A 17553-nucleotide genomic window follows, 5' to 3' on the forward strand; every position below is an offset into this window, starting at 1 on the left:
TTTTAAGACAAACAACTAGAAGAGAAATGAGGTAGCTGAAATCTCCCTTTAATATTCCTGAGCTCCCAGATCAGGTATTGGAAGACAGAGACAGCCATGATCAATAGTTTAGAAACCCTCAGGTATATAGCACAAGGCATATTAGTTTTTCATGTCTCAGTCTTAGGCAGTAGAAATCAAAACTGTTTTACTTATGGAGAAAAGTAACTATCTTTGCCAACACTGGGCAGTGGTAATAGCTGGGTCGAACCAGTAAGTTTTATTACAGACCTCACTTTAAAAGACTGTTTTAAAAAATTTTTATTTTCAATTGGAAAGTCTGAGGATAGCTGTATGGAATCAGTTTACTCATTCCAATTTTATTCAGGTCACTGAGATCAAGCTAGGTCTGTATGACAAACACCTTTATCTGCTGAGCCATCTTACCAGCACCCCGAGAGGCCACTTTGACCTCTCCATGTATGACACTGGAAATGGCTGAAACATTTTATTCCATGTCCAACATCACACACTACATTATGAATGAAGTGTACCGATCCCTTCCTATCTGCTGTTCCACCTTAAACAAAGCCAAGACCATGAGAGAACTACGTCAGCAGGACAGGTACTATGAAAAAATGTCCACCTGATGTGTCCGCTGTAGCTATGTCTTTTGAGATTTAAGTCAGGCTAATTCCTGGTGAACATCATGACTAGAATTCTGATAGGTACCCTAGTTAAGTCTATGGCAGAGTGATATTTCCATTACGATCAAGCAGGGATAGGCACAGTGGTAAGAGAGCATGACTTCAATGTGTAAAGGCCTCAAGTTCATCTGCAGTACTGCAACAGATGGCCATCAATTTCTGAATTTATTTTGCATAAAACAGAGTTAAGGGTCTAATATAGGGAGAGGAGCAGGGAAAAAGGAACAGTAGGCCAATCATGAGCCTCCCTGTAAACTATCAACCTCATGGTGTGTGAGGACGCTGACCACTGGGGAAGTAACAGAATTAGGAGTATGCAGTACTCAATGACGAGGACAGTTGGTATGTTCAAGACATAACAGAACCACCGTACTCCAACCGAGACAGCTTTGTGCTTTTTCTGTGATCCTCCCCTCACCCTAATACCTTCCACGAAAGCGTGGATAGTTAGTATTCCCTGCTGCAGACTCTGACTTCCCAGAGACTCTTGGAGAGTGTTACCAACTTAGGATGTTGTGAAAGAGGAACATTTTGTGCTCTGAATTCTTTCCACAAGCTAGGTCTAATGCTCGGAAGTAATGCTGAGAAGGGAGCTGCATTGAGCCACAGTCATGGGGGAGGAAGGCACTGAATCCAGTGTACTGTTTGCAGTTGAGATGCTCCACAGGTTGGGGTGCTAAATGCATTTGTACTATTTCCAACTTGTCAAGGGAGATATTCCCATTGCTGAGTCCAGAAGCACCTTATGTTTGCACCCACAGTAGATACAAATATTGTCACTACAACTGAGATTTATTGATTGTTGGAAAATTGAGGTAAAAGCTCATTAGCATCATATAAGTAAATCACAGCAAAATGGGTCCAAATACATAAACTTTCAAGTTCTTTGTGTAGCAACCTACTGATTTTAAACTGTTAAGGCTTTTCCAGACAATTCATTGCTCAGAGACAAAAACAAAAAGAACAAAACACTCAATGAGAAATACAACTACAGAACATTTCTTTATTTTCACTAAGACTTTCCCAGAGGACATAACTAAGCTTGTCACCACCCCACCCCTCACAGGGGTTAGTGCACTCACTGCTGTAAAGCAGACACCAACAGTTTCAAGGACTGGAACCAACCTTAAATGGCAAAGAACACTCTCTCTGAATTATCATAAAAATGTTTAAGTAAAAAAAAAAAAGAAAAAAAAAAGAAAAAAGAAAAAGAGTAAAGGGGCAATAATGGTGGTTTTCAGAATGAAAGTATCATTCATGTTCCATGTCATACATTCAATCTTGGCTCTAGCATAACAAAATGGAAACAGGATTACTATCATACAAAATGTTCACTACAGCACGCTGTATGCACCTGTTCCGAGCCCACCCCCGGCCCCTAATGCTTCCAACTCAACTACTTCCCAGCTTGTTGGGCCTGTCGACGAAGGAGCACATAGATCTTCTCTTTGATCCAGTCTTTGTTATAAGGCTGGTACGTCTGTGTATCAGCTCGGTAACTGAGGAACAGAAAGAAACATGCAAAGTCACTGTGGTCAGTTAAAGCACACATTATAACTCCCCTTGAGTGGCTTTAATACGTGCACTTTCACACATAACGTGATTTCAAAGTGGACAATGCTATGGTTTTAATGAAGATTTGCATCACCCAGTATAATCTTATGATGGTAAAAGAAGTCAAGTTTCAGAGCTAAGCACTCAGTCACACACCTACTGACCAAAACCGATGTTCTCTCTCCCACATATTTCTATTTTCAAAGTTCCTTTAGTGAATAAAAAACAAAAGCTAAACTCTAGTACAAGCTTTAGATCTGCTAGATTTGTTTTGAATCAACTAAGACATCTCTAAAATTACTTTAACAACAATTTTCTGCTAATGTTTAAGGAACTCATAGTTTAAGACTTGACTTTTAAAATAAGAGCCAAAGGCCTACAGAGGAAAATTTCAGAAGGACACATCTTTCAGAAGAGAAGGGTAAGGCAGGAAGACCAGCTGCAGTAGAACTCTATTGACAATGAAGGTTTTCAGCGCCTACAGGACACTGAGCATCCATCCAGTCAAGGTAATTTTATGGGACTTGAACAGAGCAGCTGGCCTTAAACTGAACCCTATCTGGTGAGGAATACACACTAGAGCTGCAGTATAGCACTGGAGAGAGAGCTTAGTGAGCAGTTAAAAGCACTGGTTGCTCGGCCCAGGACCTGGATTTGATCCCCAACACCCACATGGCATCTCACAAGGTTCTGTTACTCCAGTACCCGGAAATTCAATATTTGAGTTCCAAAGGTATTATATGCACATGGTATACAAACACATGCAAGCAAAATACCATACACAGAAAATAATAACAACAACAACAAAACCCTGTAGTATAAAAAGGCAGACAAGCACCAGGTGTGGTGGTACAGAATCCCAGGACTTGGAGGCAGAGGCAGGTGATCAGTTCAAGGTCAGCCTGGTTTACAAAGCAAGTTCCAGGACAGCCAAGGCTACAGAGAAACCCTGTCTCGAGAAACAAAAAAGCCAAATGGGAGCAGGGATGTAAAGATGGCTCAGTGGTTAAAAGCTCTTTCTGGTCTCCAGAGGTCTAGGGTCCATATGATGGCTCATACCCACCTGTAACTCCATTTGACCTCTTTTGTCCTCTATGTGCACCAGAAATGCACATAGTAAACAGACATACATCCAGCAAGTCACTCATACACATAAAAATAATTAGAAAATCAATAGTACTTATTAAAATTAAAGACGTTATCAAGCATAGGGTATTACTTTAAGTATCCGAATTAACTCAATCTTTTTTTTTTTTTTAAATAATCCTGCAAGTAGCTACAATGATCTTTTTTTTTTTTTTTTCCCCGAGACAGGGTTTCTCTGTAGCTTTTGGTTCCTGTCCCGGAACTAGCTCTTGTAGACCAGGCTGGCCTTGAACTTCCAGAGATCTGCCTGCCTCTGCCTCGCGAGTGCTGGCTGGGATTAAAGGCGTGCGCCACCACCGCCTGGCCCACTACAGTTATCTTTAAAAATAAAAAATAAGTGAGCAAACCAAGACTTAAAGTGAAGCAACTTAATAGTTAAGTGATGACGAGCAATATTCCTTCTCTTTTTCTTTAGATCATAAATCTTGTCAACCATTTTACACACACACACACACACTGCTAAATATTCCTGGCATCAGAACCCTATTAACCATTAACGTAAAAATCTACATGCTATTTTTTTTCCATGGTATTAAAGACTGATATGGCGCTTTGTACCTAGTAAGCAGCAGTCTATGATGAGGTACATACACCCCAGTCCGCTCTTACCTTTTATTTTGAGACAGGAGCTAACTAAGTTATCTAGCCTTAAACCTTCCATCCTCCAGATTCAGGGATTACAAGCTTGCACCAGTTTCCAATAATGGAAATAAACTCCAAAGAAGGAATGCTTTGTCTAAGCAATACCCATTTTTTCCTGGACAATAAGGCCAGAGGTTTATTACGAGCACACAGACCACTGCCTAACATGCCTTACCTTACCAAATGCAAAGAAACAGCCAGTTGTTCACTAATGCTGCTTTATGAGTAATATTCTAAAGAGTGAATCATTTTCTAGGATTGGTCTCTGTTCATACATCCTAATTAAGTGCCAATTTAGTCTACTTCAACAGGTAGACTACAGTGCAATATTTAAATAGTACTACTCAATAAAACTTAAATATAACTATAATAAGCATACTAAAATCTAAAACCTCACACCAATGAAACAAAAACAAGTTTACACACAAGCTAGGACTAAAGCTAAAGTTCAAACAAAGAACTTTGGTTTTAATATGAAATCAGTTACTTTAGGGAAAAGCCTAAGAGGACAAGAAACTCCAGAAAAAAAACTATTAGGTTTAGAGCACAGATAATGTGGAGCTTTTAAATTAGCCTATCTTCACCCTACAGTATCAACTGGCAGTTTCCTATGCCTTTGGCTTTATATTGCCAATTTAATTTTTGATATATATGTAAGTGAAAAACTAGTAACAATAGACAAAAGTAGAAAAATACAAATTAAAAGATAAGGTTGCTAATACTTACACAAGACAGCTGAGATCTGCCAGATCATCAATAAAATCAAACAACTGACTGATATCATATGTGATGGAGGGGCTGTTGGGATTCATTCTTTTCAGATGTTCTTCATACATCTTACAAACACCTAAAGAGGAGAGAACAATAGCTATTTTGTCAATGTATCTATGTTAGAAAAACCTTAGCAATGATCCTTTCCAGGCTGTCTTTTTCCTCCCCTGGACAGGGACTTTCTACATAGCCCATGCTGGCCTGGAACTCAGAGATCCAAGTGCTGGAATTAAAGGTTTGTGCCACTACATCCATATTATATTATGGTTCTTGTTATCAGGTTTCTAATTGTTCTAATAGAGCAGAAAAACAGCACAATTCCCTATTTTACCTTCAAATTTTGGTGCAATGGAAAAAGTCACAATAACTAGCAATGAGGTTGGAGCTTATCCTGATATGGTACTGAAGATCCTAGACTCTGGATTCATTAGGAATTCAGAAAGCCAGCTCTTTTATCATAAAACTGAGGACAAATGATTCCACCCAGAAACTTTAACTGACAAATACATTTCCATAGGGTTTTACAGATTATCTGAAAAAATGCATATAAACATTGGCAAAAATGAAACCTTGTAAATAATATAAGGAGATCATAAAACCAGGTGTGGTAGGCACACCTGTAATCCCAGCACTTGAGAGGCTAAGGCAGAAGGATCAGAAGTTCAAGCTCTGCCTCAGCTACATAGTGAGTTTAAGGCCAGCTTATGATACACCAGACTGTCTCCAAAAACCAGAAACAAAACCCCCAACCAATAACTATAATATATTAACAATTATCAACAGAGCACATTACCTATTAATTTTCAACCAGTAAAGCATTCTATACTGGGGGAATAAACCTTTTCAGTCCATTGCTACCACCAACTACTCAAAGTATAAGTGCCATCAATATTAGTTACCTTTGGGCAACATGCCCTATTCTGTAATACAAAAACCCTTAAGGCACCTCTAAAGCAACTTCTTAAAAATTTCAGAGAAAGGCCACATTCAGTTTTACATGTTTGTGTGTCTGCACACACGGAGGTGAAATGACATTTTTGAGACAGGTCTCTTCACTAGCTTGCAGCTTACTCAGGCTAGGCTGGCCGGTCCCTAGGGTCCACTTGTTTCTACACCTCAGCATTAGGATTAGTACATTCTGCCAGGGTTGGCTTGTTTACACAGGTATTGGGTTTTCACACTCACTGGTGCCTATTCCTTTACTAAGCTATACCCATCATTTTTAATTGCTACTAGCATACTACATTAAAATCATATAACTGAGCCAGGCACTTGTGGTGCACTTGGGAGGGAGAGCAGGTGGATTTCTGTGAGTTCAAGGCCAGCCTGGTCTACAAGAGCTAGTTCCAGGACAGGCTCCAAAGCTTCAGAGAGAACTGTCCCCCAAAACAAAACAAAACACACACACACACACACACACACACACACACACACACACACACACACATCATAGGACTGAAAAAATTATAAGGAAGCGAAGCCCAGGAAGGCAAATTCACTGCTCAGGTGTATAAGGCACTACTGACCTGTCCCTACTGTCATGTTTAGTGATCAGACTATGCTAATCTGCTACCACCAGGAAGAACCAACATTTACTCAGCACTCTGTTACAGGTTGTAGCCAGAGCAAGGAGGCAAGAAGTTAAAAAAAAAAACACTATTAGAACTAATAAATGAGGTATCAAGGCAGAAACATACAAGATCATTACATGACAATCAGTTTATTTCTATACAAACAAACAACAAAACAAAAAACCCCAAAACCAAAATGCTCTACTACTGAGTTATACCCCAGTCTCTCAGTTACCTCACGCCTCCAACGGGTTTTATCAAAAAGCAACCCAGTACCCAGCTCAGGCTGGTTTCAAACTTGTACGCCTCTTGCCTCAGTCTCCTAAGTGCTAGCATACACGATGATGGTAATGACCAGCGTGTTTTTTAACTTTCTAAAGTGGGAACTAGGGGGCTGGAGAGATGGCTCAGCGATTATGAACTGACTGTTCTTCTAGAGGACCCGGGTTCAATTCCCAACAACCACATGGCAGTTCACAACTGCCTGAAAATCCAGTTCCAGGGGATCTGACACCTTCACACCGATTCACATAAAGTTATATAAATCATAAAAAATTAAAAAAAAAAGTGGGAAACAAACCACCACTTCTTGTCTTTTCAACAGTGTCATGTGTAGCCCAGCCTAGCCTTGAACTCACTATAGCTAAGAATAAACTTAAACTTCTGATCTTCCTGCCTCTCCTTCCCAAGTGCTGGAATTACAAGTACACAACCCATACCTGTTATGGGGTGCCAATGAATAAATTCAGGCTTTGTACATGCTAGACAAGTCACTCTGTAAAATGAGCTACACCAAGCCCATAAACTACAATTTCTAACCTAAAAAAGAAAATGGCAGTTATAAAACATAGAAGAACCTGAAATGTACACTGCTATGTTGCAGAAACCAGTATAAAAAGTTTGTATGCAACGGATACAGTGGGTTCGTGGTGTGTGTGGTGTCAGCATTCATGGATTTAATTAACCATGGGTTGAAAAGATCTGAAATACAAATTCCACAAGTATTGAATATTTTTAGACTTTTTCAGCCACTGTAACAAATCAATATAAGATATTAATGGGGGAGGATTGCATTCTAAATCCATACATCAATTAAAGTACACTAATTAAAATAAACCAGAGGCAGACACAGTGGTACATATCTATAATCCCAGTACTCAAAAGAGGTCAAAATAGGAGACTCCTGCATTCTAGGATAGCCTGGGTAGGTATCAAAACTGTCATAAATAGACAAAGTTAGACTTTACTAAGATTAACGAAGACTAGGAAAGGCCACTGTCCACAACCGAGACCTAGAGACATTATGTTAAAGTGGTAGGCCTCTGCTTCCCAAGTGCTAGGATTAAAGGTGTGTGCCACCACCTCCTGGCACCCCATTTCATCTTTAAGAGTAGAATTTGATGGCAGTGCCAAGGGTGTTGCACTAGCTACTTTGAAGCCACCTTCGATTATAAGTAGCTTTTGTTTTTATAGGCATTATTAATCGCTGTTAGATTTGGAACTAAACCCAATCAGTTCTGAACAATCAACAGTTTTAGGGACTTGTTGAGCAGCCAAACGAAAGCAACTACATAACCTTTTAATAGGAAGAGGCAAAGAACAACTTCCTAGAGACAGTGTAGGGCAACACAACCAGTTAACATGCTGTAATGATTAAGCACAAAACCAAATCCACACTGCAAAGAATAGTCTATGTACTAATGGTTTACCCAGTGAAGAAACATTAAGAGCTAATTGTTCCCTGGGTGGAGTGAAAATTTAGCAAACGCACAATAAATCATACTGATCTGACTCTGTGAACCCTGGCTTTGTCTTAGCTAACTTATTTTTTTTCCAACATTCTCATGGGCTTTTGTTGGCTGGGTTTTTGGTTTTTTTTTGTTTTTTTTTTTGTTTTGGTTTTTCATGACAGGCTTTCTCGATGTAACAGTCCTGGTTACCCTGGAACTCACTCTGTAGACCAGGTTGGTCTTAAGTCATGGAGATCTGCCTGTGTTTGCCTCCTGAGTGCTGGGATTAAGGTGTGCGCCACTCACTACACCCAGCTAGCTTTTAACATTTATTAGTTTAATAGGCAGGTTATGAAGTATCATAAGGCATTTTCAGAGAAGGCCATAACAGCTCTCTAGTGCTACAGTTTAGCAAGAATACATAAGAGCTCTATGTCAAATTCCTACAAGTCATAAAATATTGTAATATTCCATGCTAAAAATTGATTTTCCCTGTTTAAAATAGTAATTCAAAAAAAATCTAGGGGGAAAAACAATTGCAGTTCTTTATCTCATAGGAGAATGGTGTGTGTATTCAGCAACGTCAAGATATCCCTCTTGATCAGTTTAGCTTTGGTGTCCACTCACCTTCCATGCACTCATTCACAGACTCATAGTCTGCGTAAGTCCTGCCTTCTGGCCTCTTGGTAGGCTGTACCAGCAAAATGGTGTGAGACTGAAGGGAAAAAACAATTTCAATGTATATCCTAATATGCATTTCAGAAAGTCATAATCACAACATTGTATATGACACGAATGTTATTAAAACATAATTAATTAGGTTGCTCTTCCCACAATATGGATGCTGCTGTCCAAGTATGTGATCAGTGCTGGGTTTATAACTCCCCTAAGTCAGCACGTTACTTTGGGTCATTTCTCCAACTTCAGATATACCTGCCAGAAAGTACTCACAAAAACCTGCCCACTGGTTTCCAGCTCTATTAACGCTGAGAGAGAAAGAGAGAGGGAGGGAGGGAAAGGGATACTATAATCACTGCGTCAACCTAAGGTCTTTTGACAACTTGAACACAATAGTGGAGACACACTTTTATTCAGAAATTACTCTCACATCAAGGTGTAAGATAAATTAGTAATATAAAATGTATTTAGTAAATACTATCCTAAAACAAAAAAAAATCCATTAAACTATTGAACCTAGTAGATGACTTGCCTTACGGAGCTAGCTCATACTCAAACCACTTACCACACTGCAAGCTACGTGAATGTACCCTAAAACACTGTAACTGTTCCTTTCCTGCTCACTGGAGGTGGGCGGAGGTGTTGAGGTCAGTTTCATGGTTTGACTTCTCATATTTTGGGACAGAAATGAATTCTTTGGGTTTGTCCTGTGCCTTGTAGGATAATCTGTGGCATCTACTCATTAGATGCCACTAATACCAACCCTTTCAAAGTAGGAATAAATAATCAAAAATGTCTCCAAATGTCCCTGAGGTGAGGAATCTTGCGGAGAGCAGACTCACTGGGATTATTTGGCCTTACCTAATGTCTTCCATGCCTGATGCAACTCCACTGCAAGTCCAATCTTTAAATTATTCATCTTGTTTTCTGGCTAAAAAATAATTCTTTTCTTTTTTTCTTTTTTGGTTTTCCAAGACAGGGTTTCTCTGTGTAGCCCTGGCTGTCCTGGAATTGCTGGGGTTAAGCCACTCCCCAAACCCCATGTAATCAGGAGACGATCCAAAAATTTAACTGTCAACAAATTGGAACTGAGATGTCTTGAGAGCTAGGTTTTCTGGATTAAAACAAAAACTTTCAAATTTCATATACCAAAGAAAGCACTATATTTTCCCGCACCCCAGCAAGATTTGAGCTGTTTTGACTAAGTTTAAGACTTGAGGCAAAATTCTTAAGTTGGTAACAAAGGAAACACTAATTTTCACCTGTACTGACATGAACAATGTTAGTGATTTGATCAATAGCCAGAGAAAGCGTGGGATTAATTTGTTTTATACAGGTTCATAAAGGCCAGCTACTCAAAGCACTTCACTATGTCACTTGTGAAGCAAAAAAGTCTTACGAGCCAGGCGAGCCGGCGGTGGTGGTGCACGCCTTTAATCCCAGCACTCGGAAGGCAGAGGCAGATCTCTGTGAGTTCGAGGCCAGCCTGGTCTACAGAGCTAGTTCCAGGACAGGAACCAAAAAGCTACAGAGAAACCCTGCCTCGAAAATCCAAAAAAAAAAGTCTTACGAGAACTATAGTACTCGTGTAACTGTTTATCCTAGACAAGCTATTCATTCTTTGCCACATTTTTTAAATTTTAAGGCAAATTAAGGAATAATTTGAAATAGTAATGTTTGAAAAGTGTACACACAAATACACACACAAATCCTGCTCCAACTAAAAACCCGTGAACCTCTCCCAGTCGGGCTGGGGTACTAGAGAGATGGCTGAGGTTAAGAGCACAAGTTGCTCTTGCAAGAGACCAGTTTTTCAATTCCCTGCATCCACAGGGCCGCTCACAATCACCCCAATTCCAGGACAGGACACCCTCTTTTGTCCGCTGTAGGCACTGCATGCAAGTGGCACACAGACATGCAAGCAAAACACCAATACACAGAAAAAAAGAATCTCTTAAGACCCCCCCCCCCCCCCCGCCCGCGGCCAAAAGCAAAACCACAACGAGAGGGTTAAAGATACAGCCCAGTAGTTAAGAGCACGTGCTACGCTCACGGAGGACCCGAGTTTGGTTCCCAGCACCCACATCGGCCACTCACGATCCTGGTGGATCCTGGGGACCTCACACCCTCTTCTGGCCTCAGCGGGCACCTGTACTCGCACGCACAAACACAGACACATAATGTACCAAGTGAAACAAGAGCCTTTACAGAACGGAGAAACCACAGTTCCCTAGCATCCCTGTCGGACTATAGACTATAGACCCTGGGGTCTCTGCAGGCTCCACTCTCAAGAAAATTTAAGAACAAAACTGAAGGCAGACGGACCTGCCAAACAGGGGCAACTGAGGATACCGAATAAAGGGAAATACTTAAAAAAAAACCAACCAACCAACCAACCAAACAAACAAAAAAAAAAAACCCTGCGGGGACCGCTGAGGAGGCAAAGCAAATCCAACCCCTCCCCCCCTCACCCCACGTTCGGCGAACAGCAAGGCGGCGAGTTTGTCAATTTCAGTCATAGGTCTGACACACGTCACCCGGCTATTGTCCCAACGGCTCGCTAGTGCATCTGGAGAGAAAGAAGGGGCACCCCACGCCTCCCTCTTCCCGGCAGCCATCCTCAAACCGTGCATCCTCTGCCCTCCGCACAGCTCGCTCCCAGCAGCCGGCGGGCGCGCAGCCGCAGGGCGGACCAGGTCCGGGGCCTACAGTCAGGCCCCGCGTCTCGGCGTCGGGAAGGGGAAGGGTCGACCCCTGAGCGTGAGCGTGGGGGGCGGGGAGCAGATCGCTCGCGCTGGATGGGCGGAGACAGGAGGGACGGGAAGATGTACGGGAGCAGGGGTGCCCCTCGAAGTTGGGGACCCCCGGCAAGCGCTGGGGCCTCACCATCTCGTCAGATGCTTTGCTGCAGCCGCCGCTAACACCACCGCCGCCACCGCCGCCGTCGCACACGAGCTCAGCCGCAACGCCGCCAACAGCCAATCCCGCGAGAGCAGCCGCCGGAAATGGCCTGAAGCGCGACGCGAAAGAGCCTTTTTGACCACAGAGATTCACACATTTCCGGTTTCTAGAGCGGATATTGACGCCGTTTCAGCCATCTTGGATAAGGGCTCTGAGCTGTGTAAGAGACATTTTTGCCGCTTTAGAGACAGTAGTTTGCTTCGGGACGCTGCTTTCTGTGCTTCAGTAAGCAGCCAGGTAGCTAAAGTGATGGAGAACGTAACGGTGATACCGGTCTCTTTTTAAAAAAGCCTTTCTAAAAAAATGGCGGCAATATAAGTACCGCGGCTTATAGGTCGGTTGTAACCCGGAAGTGCCCTGCCTGAGGGGGCGGTCAGACAATCCGGAAGTGGGAGTAATGAAGAGGTGCCACTTGGCGGCCATGGCCGCTGTAGTATTGGCGACTGAGGGTCAGGGCCTGGCTGAGGGAAGTACCATGGGCAGCACCCGGTGGAGGGCAGAGACAGCCTTGCATCGACTTTGCTGCTGAGTCCTCGGGGCCCTCCGTTAGAGACTTGCAGGATAGCTTGCTCGACCTTAGACTTGGAAGGGAGTTTGCTGGGACTGGTGGGCTGGTCCCTTCCCTGGGGGCGGATCACCTGCGGGGGCCACCCTAGGGAATCAGGTGCCGCCTGGGAAGAAGCCACTTGGGCTTTACCTTGTTCCTGCTGCAGCCAGATACACTGCCTAGGGGCGTGGGTCGTTGCGTCACCCTCATTCCGAAGATTGAAGTGATCTCTTTCGCGCAATCTCTCCATCTGTCACCCACCGGAATCCCGGTGACTGGCGTCCAAGAGCCTGAGATTTCGCAAAGTTTTCTCTGGTGCTAGTATCAGCAAAAAGGAGCTTGCGTCTTAGTGCGTTCGAGAGCAGCGTGCTTCGTGAACACACCGACTGGTGGCAAGGTTGAGAGACGTGCGAAACTCCCTTGTTTTCTTGGAAAAAAAAAACCCACACGTTTAAAGAGCCTAAGCGCCTTTTCAGACCGCTGGAATTTTGAAACCTGGTGGGAGAGAGTACCTGCAGGAGGGCAGAATGGATGATTTTCTCTCCATTAGTCTGCTGTCTTTGGCAATGTTGGTGGGATGTTACGTGGCTGGAATCATTCCTTTGGCTGTTAATTTCTCAGAGGTAAGAAATTCTCCGGTTTTTTGTTTTGTTTTGTTTTGTTTTGTTTTTTTGCCAAGTGTTAGGACGGTGCTAGCCAGTGATATTTGCAGGGAAGCTGTTTCTCAGCTCTAGGTCTTTTTAAGGAAAAGATACTTAGCAGTTCATAGTAGAAACGAAGTTCACGTTCAGCCCTATAAATCTTTCGTTTGTTTCGTCTGTTTTTGTTTTTTCCAGACAGGGTTTCTCTGTAGCTGTGGACAAGGTTTCTCTATAGCTTTGGCGCCTGTCCTGGAACTCACTCTGTAGACCAGGCTGGCCTCGAACTCACAGAGATCCGCCTGCCTCTGCCTCTCGAGTGCTGGGCCCTATAAATCTTAACCAAGAGTGATGGATAGCCCGCTGAAGAAGCAGGAATGTTCAGACTTTTATATATAGTCTGAAAACTATATATAAAATTGGGGCTCTGTGCATTTTTCTAGAGAGAGAGAGACACCATAGTTACATTCTGGTGGTTGCCAGAGGTTTCCAAGAAACAAGGTATCAGATAAAAACATATGGAGACTATTGACTGTCCATGTGAGTCAAAATCAGTATAATAATTTCTTGAGAGGTTGTGAATGCTTTTTGAGGAAAGCTTAGGTTGCCAGCCTACAATCAGTGTAAGGGGGAAAAAACAACTAAAGTTAGATGTTCTTATTTCCTTTCAAAGAAGCCAAGGATTGGAATGGACATTCTGACATTATTTTCAAATCTGTTTGCTTAGAAATAAACTTTTTGGCTACTATGTTTGAATGCTTTGGTTCTTTGTTAGGTTGTCTTCCCTTTGAGAGGTTAGCCAAGGGGGAGGGAAAGATCCGCACCTCCATTCTTTAGATTGTCACCAAAGAGTTCCCTAGGAGCGCAGTGCTCAAAGGTTTAGGGAGAAAAAAAGTACACCATTCAAGAGAATTTCATGGTTTTGTCCTCGAGGTCAGCACTAAAAGAAGCCCTTGCCTGAGTTCTGTTCATGAAAAGGACTGATATTCTTAAAGGAAGATGAGGTATAGATGGGGCGTGAGGTAGCCTTGAAGAGAGTCGGAGGAAACAGCTTTGGTGGAAAGCCTGCTGTGAAAAGGTGGTGAGTGGAAGGATAAACAGCCTTCAGCCAGGGAGGAGGAGCGCTTTGCTCCGACTTGTCTCTCCCTTTTCCATTGTCTTTTTCACTGTGCCCTTTGGGATATAATGATATGTGTATGGATATTTTGCCTACATGTGTGTCTCTGTACCATTACAGGCCAGAGGAAGTCATGGAGTCCTCTGGAACTGGAGTCACAAAGGGTTGTGAACCACAGTTGGGCCCTTTGAAAGAGCAGGTAGTGGTTTTACCCGCTGAGCCATCTGTCCAACTGTAACGATAACACTCTTTTAAAAAAAGTTTATATATATATATATATATCTTGACTCATTGAAAGTGCTGGGGGTCTGGCCAATAGTAGTGCCTGCCTAGAATGTACAAGGCCTAGGTTTGGTACCTAGCACTGTCACAAAGCAAAACTCACAGCAGACTCATGGAGCTAAGGCTGTGTGACTTGGAAAAGTTCATCAAATATCTTGGAATGAGAGCTGCTCTGACTCAGAGTCGTTCTCAGCCACTGTCGTGGCATAGGTACATAGTACATGTACTACGTAGCTCATGGACAGATCCAGCCCACAGACTTACTGTTAGATTAGCGTGTTTAAATATTTGTTATTGTTGTTTCCTGTCTTCTGTCAAGGTAGCAGTTGGATAGAGCTGGACAGCAGATGACATGTCACACAGTTCTTGACCATTGAAGCTTCACTTTTGGGTCACTTTCCTGCCTAGGCTTTCTGAATCTCCTGTTTTTCCTCTAACATATTTTCTTTCTTTTAAAATATTTATTCACCATGTGGGTGCTGGGAATTGAACTCAGATCTTCTGGAAGAGCCCAGTGCTCTTAACCACTGAGCCATCTCCCCAGTCCCAATATATTTTCTTATGTGTTAGAATTGGATTGGCATTATTAGGGTGACATTTGTGAAGCTTGGATTGGTTTTTATATTTAAATATTTAATTGATGTAAAATTTATTTAGGTCTTTTATTGTTGTTTTGAGACAAGTCCTCATCATATAGCCCTGGCTGGTCTAGAACTCTTCTCTGTAGACCTAGCTGGCATCAGACTCAAAGGGATCTATCTGCCAGCTTTTACCGTTCAAGGCTAAAGGTGTGCACCACCAGGCTTGGTAATTGGGACAAAATTCAAGTAAGCAATTTATAGCTTGGTTTTTGGCCTTTCTGTTGTTTTTGTTTTGCGAGACAGGATTTCTCTGTTTAGCAGCCCTAGCTGTCCGGAACTCACTTTGTAGACCAGGCTGGCCTTGAACTCACAGAGATCCGCCTCCCTAGTTTTGGGATTAAAGGAGTGTACTAGCATGCCTGGCGAGTTTTCTTTTTTTCAAACTTGTTTTTTTAAATTTTTGTTTATTAATTTTGGTTTTTAGAGACAGGGTTTCTCTGTGTAGCAGCCCTAGCTGTCCTGGAACTCACATTGTAGGCCAGACTGGCTCAGAGATCCTCCTGCCTCTGCCTTTAGAGTGCTGGGGTTAAAGGTGTGCACCACCACCACCTGGCTGTTTGTTTTTTGAGACAAGGTTTCTCTGTAAACCCCTGGCTGTCCTGAAACTCGCTCTGTAGGCCAGGCTGGCCTTGAATTCACAAGGATCCACCTACCTCTGCCTCCCTAAAGCTGGGGTTAAAGATGTGCCCCTCCATGCCTGTCTGAAGAATTTCTCAGAACAGAAATAAAGCCAGATGAGCGATGGAATTAGTAATTCTTACAGCATTAGTGTTAGAAATTAGTGGTGAAATTGCTGTAGCAAAGTACACTTGTTACAACTGACCATTAAAAAGGGTGTGACGTTGATGTCACCTCACTTTCTCCTCATCCACACACCGGCCTTTCTCCATGCTTGTGTGGCATCCTTTGCCCTTAGGCTTGGAGACTGACTGTTCCTTCATGAATTTTTGATTTAGGAAACAAAGGGCAAATTTTAATTGTCAAATTAATTATATATAACTATGGTAATGAAGATGCTAATTTTTCAGCATATGGGGAAGTGAAAAGCTAGACTTGTAAAAGAGGCCACAGCTCGCCTTCCATAAATGAGGTCCTGTGTGGCATCCTTGTGCTTTAGATTCAGTTGCTAAGGAGCAGCTTTCTCTGGCAGTTGGTAACAATGCTGCGGAAATAGGTTAAACCTCTTTTACTAGTTTATGCTTGATGAATGAAGTAGATACAGATGGCCAGAGTGGGATTTTAGGTTGATTGCCTGAGGGTTATTTTTATTTTAAATTTTTATTCCAGTCCAGACCAGTACATTGGCAAAAAGGAAATGAAGTGTGTGTCTGTGGGGGGGGGGTGTAGAAAATGCAATCCCACAGGTGTTGTTAGTAGAGTCAGCAGACATAAAATTATTTCTGTAATTGTAATCATTATATTGTTATGAAAGTTTCTGAAGACTTTCAGTTTGGGGACTTTTTGACTGAAAGCAGTTTGAGTTTTCATCTGCTGAGACAGTGGGAATCCATAGTCGGCAAACAATGATTTTAGAGCTCAGTGTGACTAACTCCCGATCTCGGGGAGGAGACACTAAGTCACTTGGTGTCATCAGAACAGGCCTGTAATCCCAGAACTCAGAGACTAAGATATGAAGATCACAAGTTTGAGGCCCAGCGCTGCATAGTGAGTTTCTAGCAAGCCTGAGCTACTTAGAGACACCATGTTTCAAAACCAAAACAAGAAAGAAGAGCACACCAATTGGTTATCCAATACCATATGGTCAGCCCTGAAGACATACATACAAGCGAGATTATACGAATTGAGCAGATTATATTCAGGAATGTATATGTATACACACACACACACACACATATATATATAGATATACAATAACAGCTAATGAAAAAAGGCATGAATTTGAAGAGAACAAAGAAGAGTATATGGAAGGATTTGGAGGGAAGAAAGGGAAGGAAGAAATGTTGTATTTATAATCTCAAAAACAAAAAGCTGGGTGGTGGTGGTGGACACCTTTAATCCCAGTACTTGGGAGCCAGAGGCAGGTGGATCTCATTGAGTTTGAGGCCAGTCTGGTCTACAAGAACTAGTTCCAGGACAGCCAGAACTGTTTCGAAAAACCAAAGTGTAGGGATAAGTCCCGCCCCTTAGGGGGCGTGTTCGCCTCAGACTAATGTTTGCATATAAATTTGGCAAGCGTACTCCCAGCCGCGGCTTCTGCTTTCCTGGTCTCTGAGGGAATGGTGGTTCTGTAAGTCTATTAAAGCTGTATATATATATATTTTTACAATCTGTCTGCATTCATTTACGCCGTTACATTTTGGCGTCCAACGTCGGGCTATTTTGCCCCTGCTAGCTAAGACAGCACCCTCCTGGGTGCTGTTTTTTAGTTCGTGACTTGGGCCCCAGTGCCGAGTCTGAGACGTACTCGGCCACAACAGGCCCATTCTGCCTGCCTTGGCTAAGTTTGCAGCGGAACCCCACTGCCTGAATTAGCAGAAGCTCAAGTATCTGCGGTTTTGCAACAAAAGCTGCCACAGCGGCAGATTTGGTCTGATACAAAGTGACTTGGCCGGGCGTTGGTGGTGCACG

General features: G+C 42.6%; 2 protein-coding genes across 3 annotated transcripts in view; one reads left to right on the forward strand and one right to left on the reverse strand.

The window, feature by feature from the left end:
• Window positions 1-1669: 1669 nt before the first annotated feature.
• Erh (ERH, mRNA splicing and mitosis factor) lies at window positions 1670-11796 on the reverse strand. Of its 2 annotated transcripts, none has more exons than XM_005343274.3 (4): window positions 11665-11796; window positions 8728-8815; window positions 4755-4875; window positions 1670-2185 (listed from the first exon to the last, which is right to left on the reverse strand). In XM_005343274.3, exons 1-4 carry the CDS (start codon window positions 11665-11667, stop codon window positions 2083-2085), a joined length of 315 nt encoding a protein of 104 aa, XP_005343331.1. In that variant the 5' UTR covers window positions 11668-11796; the 3' UTR covers window positions 1670-2082. The 2 variants fall into 2 exon arrangements, with proteins under 2 accessions (XP_005343331.1, XP_005343330.1); XM_005343273.3 differs by lacking the exon at window positions 11665-11796 and adding an exon at window positions 11250-11554.
• An 84-nt stretch (window positions 11797-11880) lies between these two features.
• Slc39a9 (solute carrier family 39 member 9) overlaps window positions 11881-17553 on the forward strand; it is a 52174-nt gene continuing 46501 nt past the window's right edge. Inside the window, exon 1 of the mRNA XM_005343275.3 lies at window positions 11881-12909. Coding sequence (XP_005343332.1) covers window positions 12814-12909 — 96 coding nt within the window. The 5' untranslated portion in view covers window positions 11881-12813. The remainder of the gene's footprint in view (window positions 12910-17553) is intronic.

The sequence above is a fragment of the Microtus ochrogaster genome, chromosome 1, assembly GCF_000317375.1.
Source record: "Microtus ochrogaster isolate Prairie Vole_2 chromosome 1, MicOch1.0, whole genome shotgun sequence".
In the NCBI taxonomy this organism is placed as follows: domain Eukaryota; kingdom Metazoa; phylum Chordata; class Mammalia; order Rodentia; family Cricetidae; genus Microtus; species Microtus ochrogaster.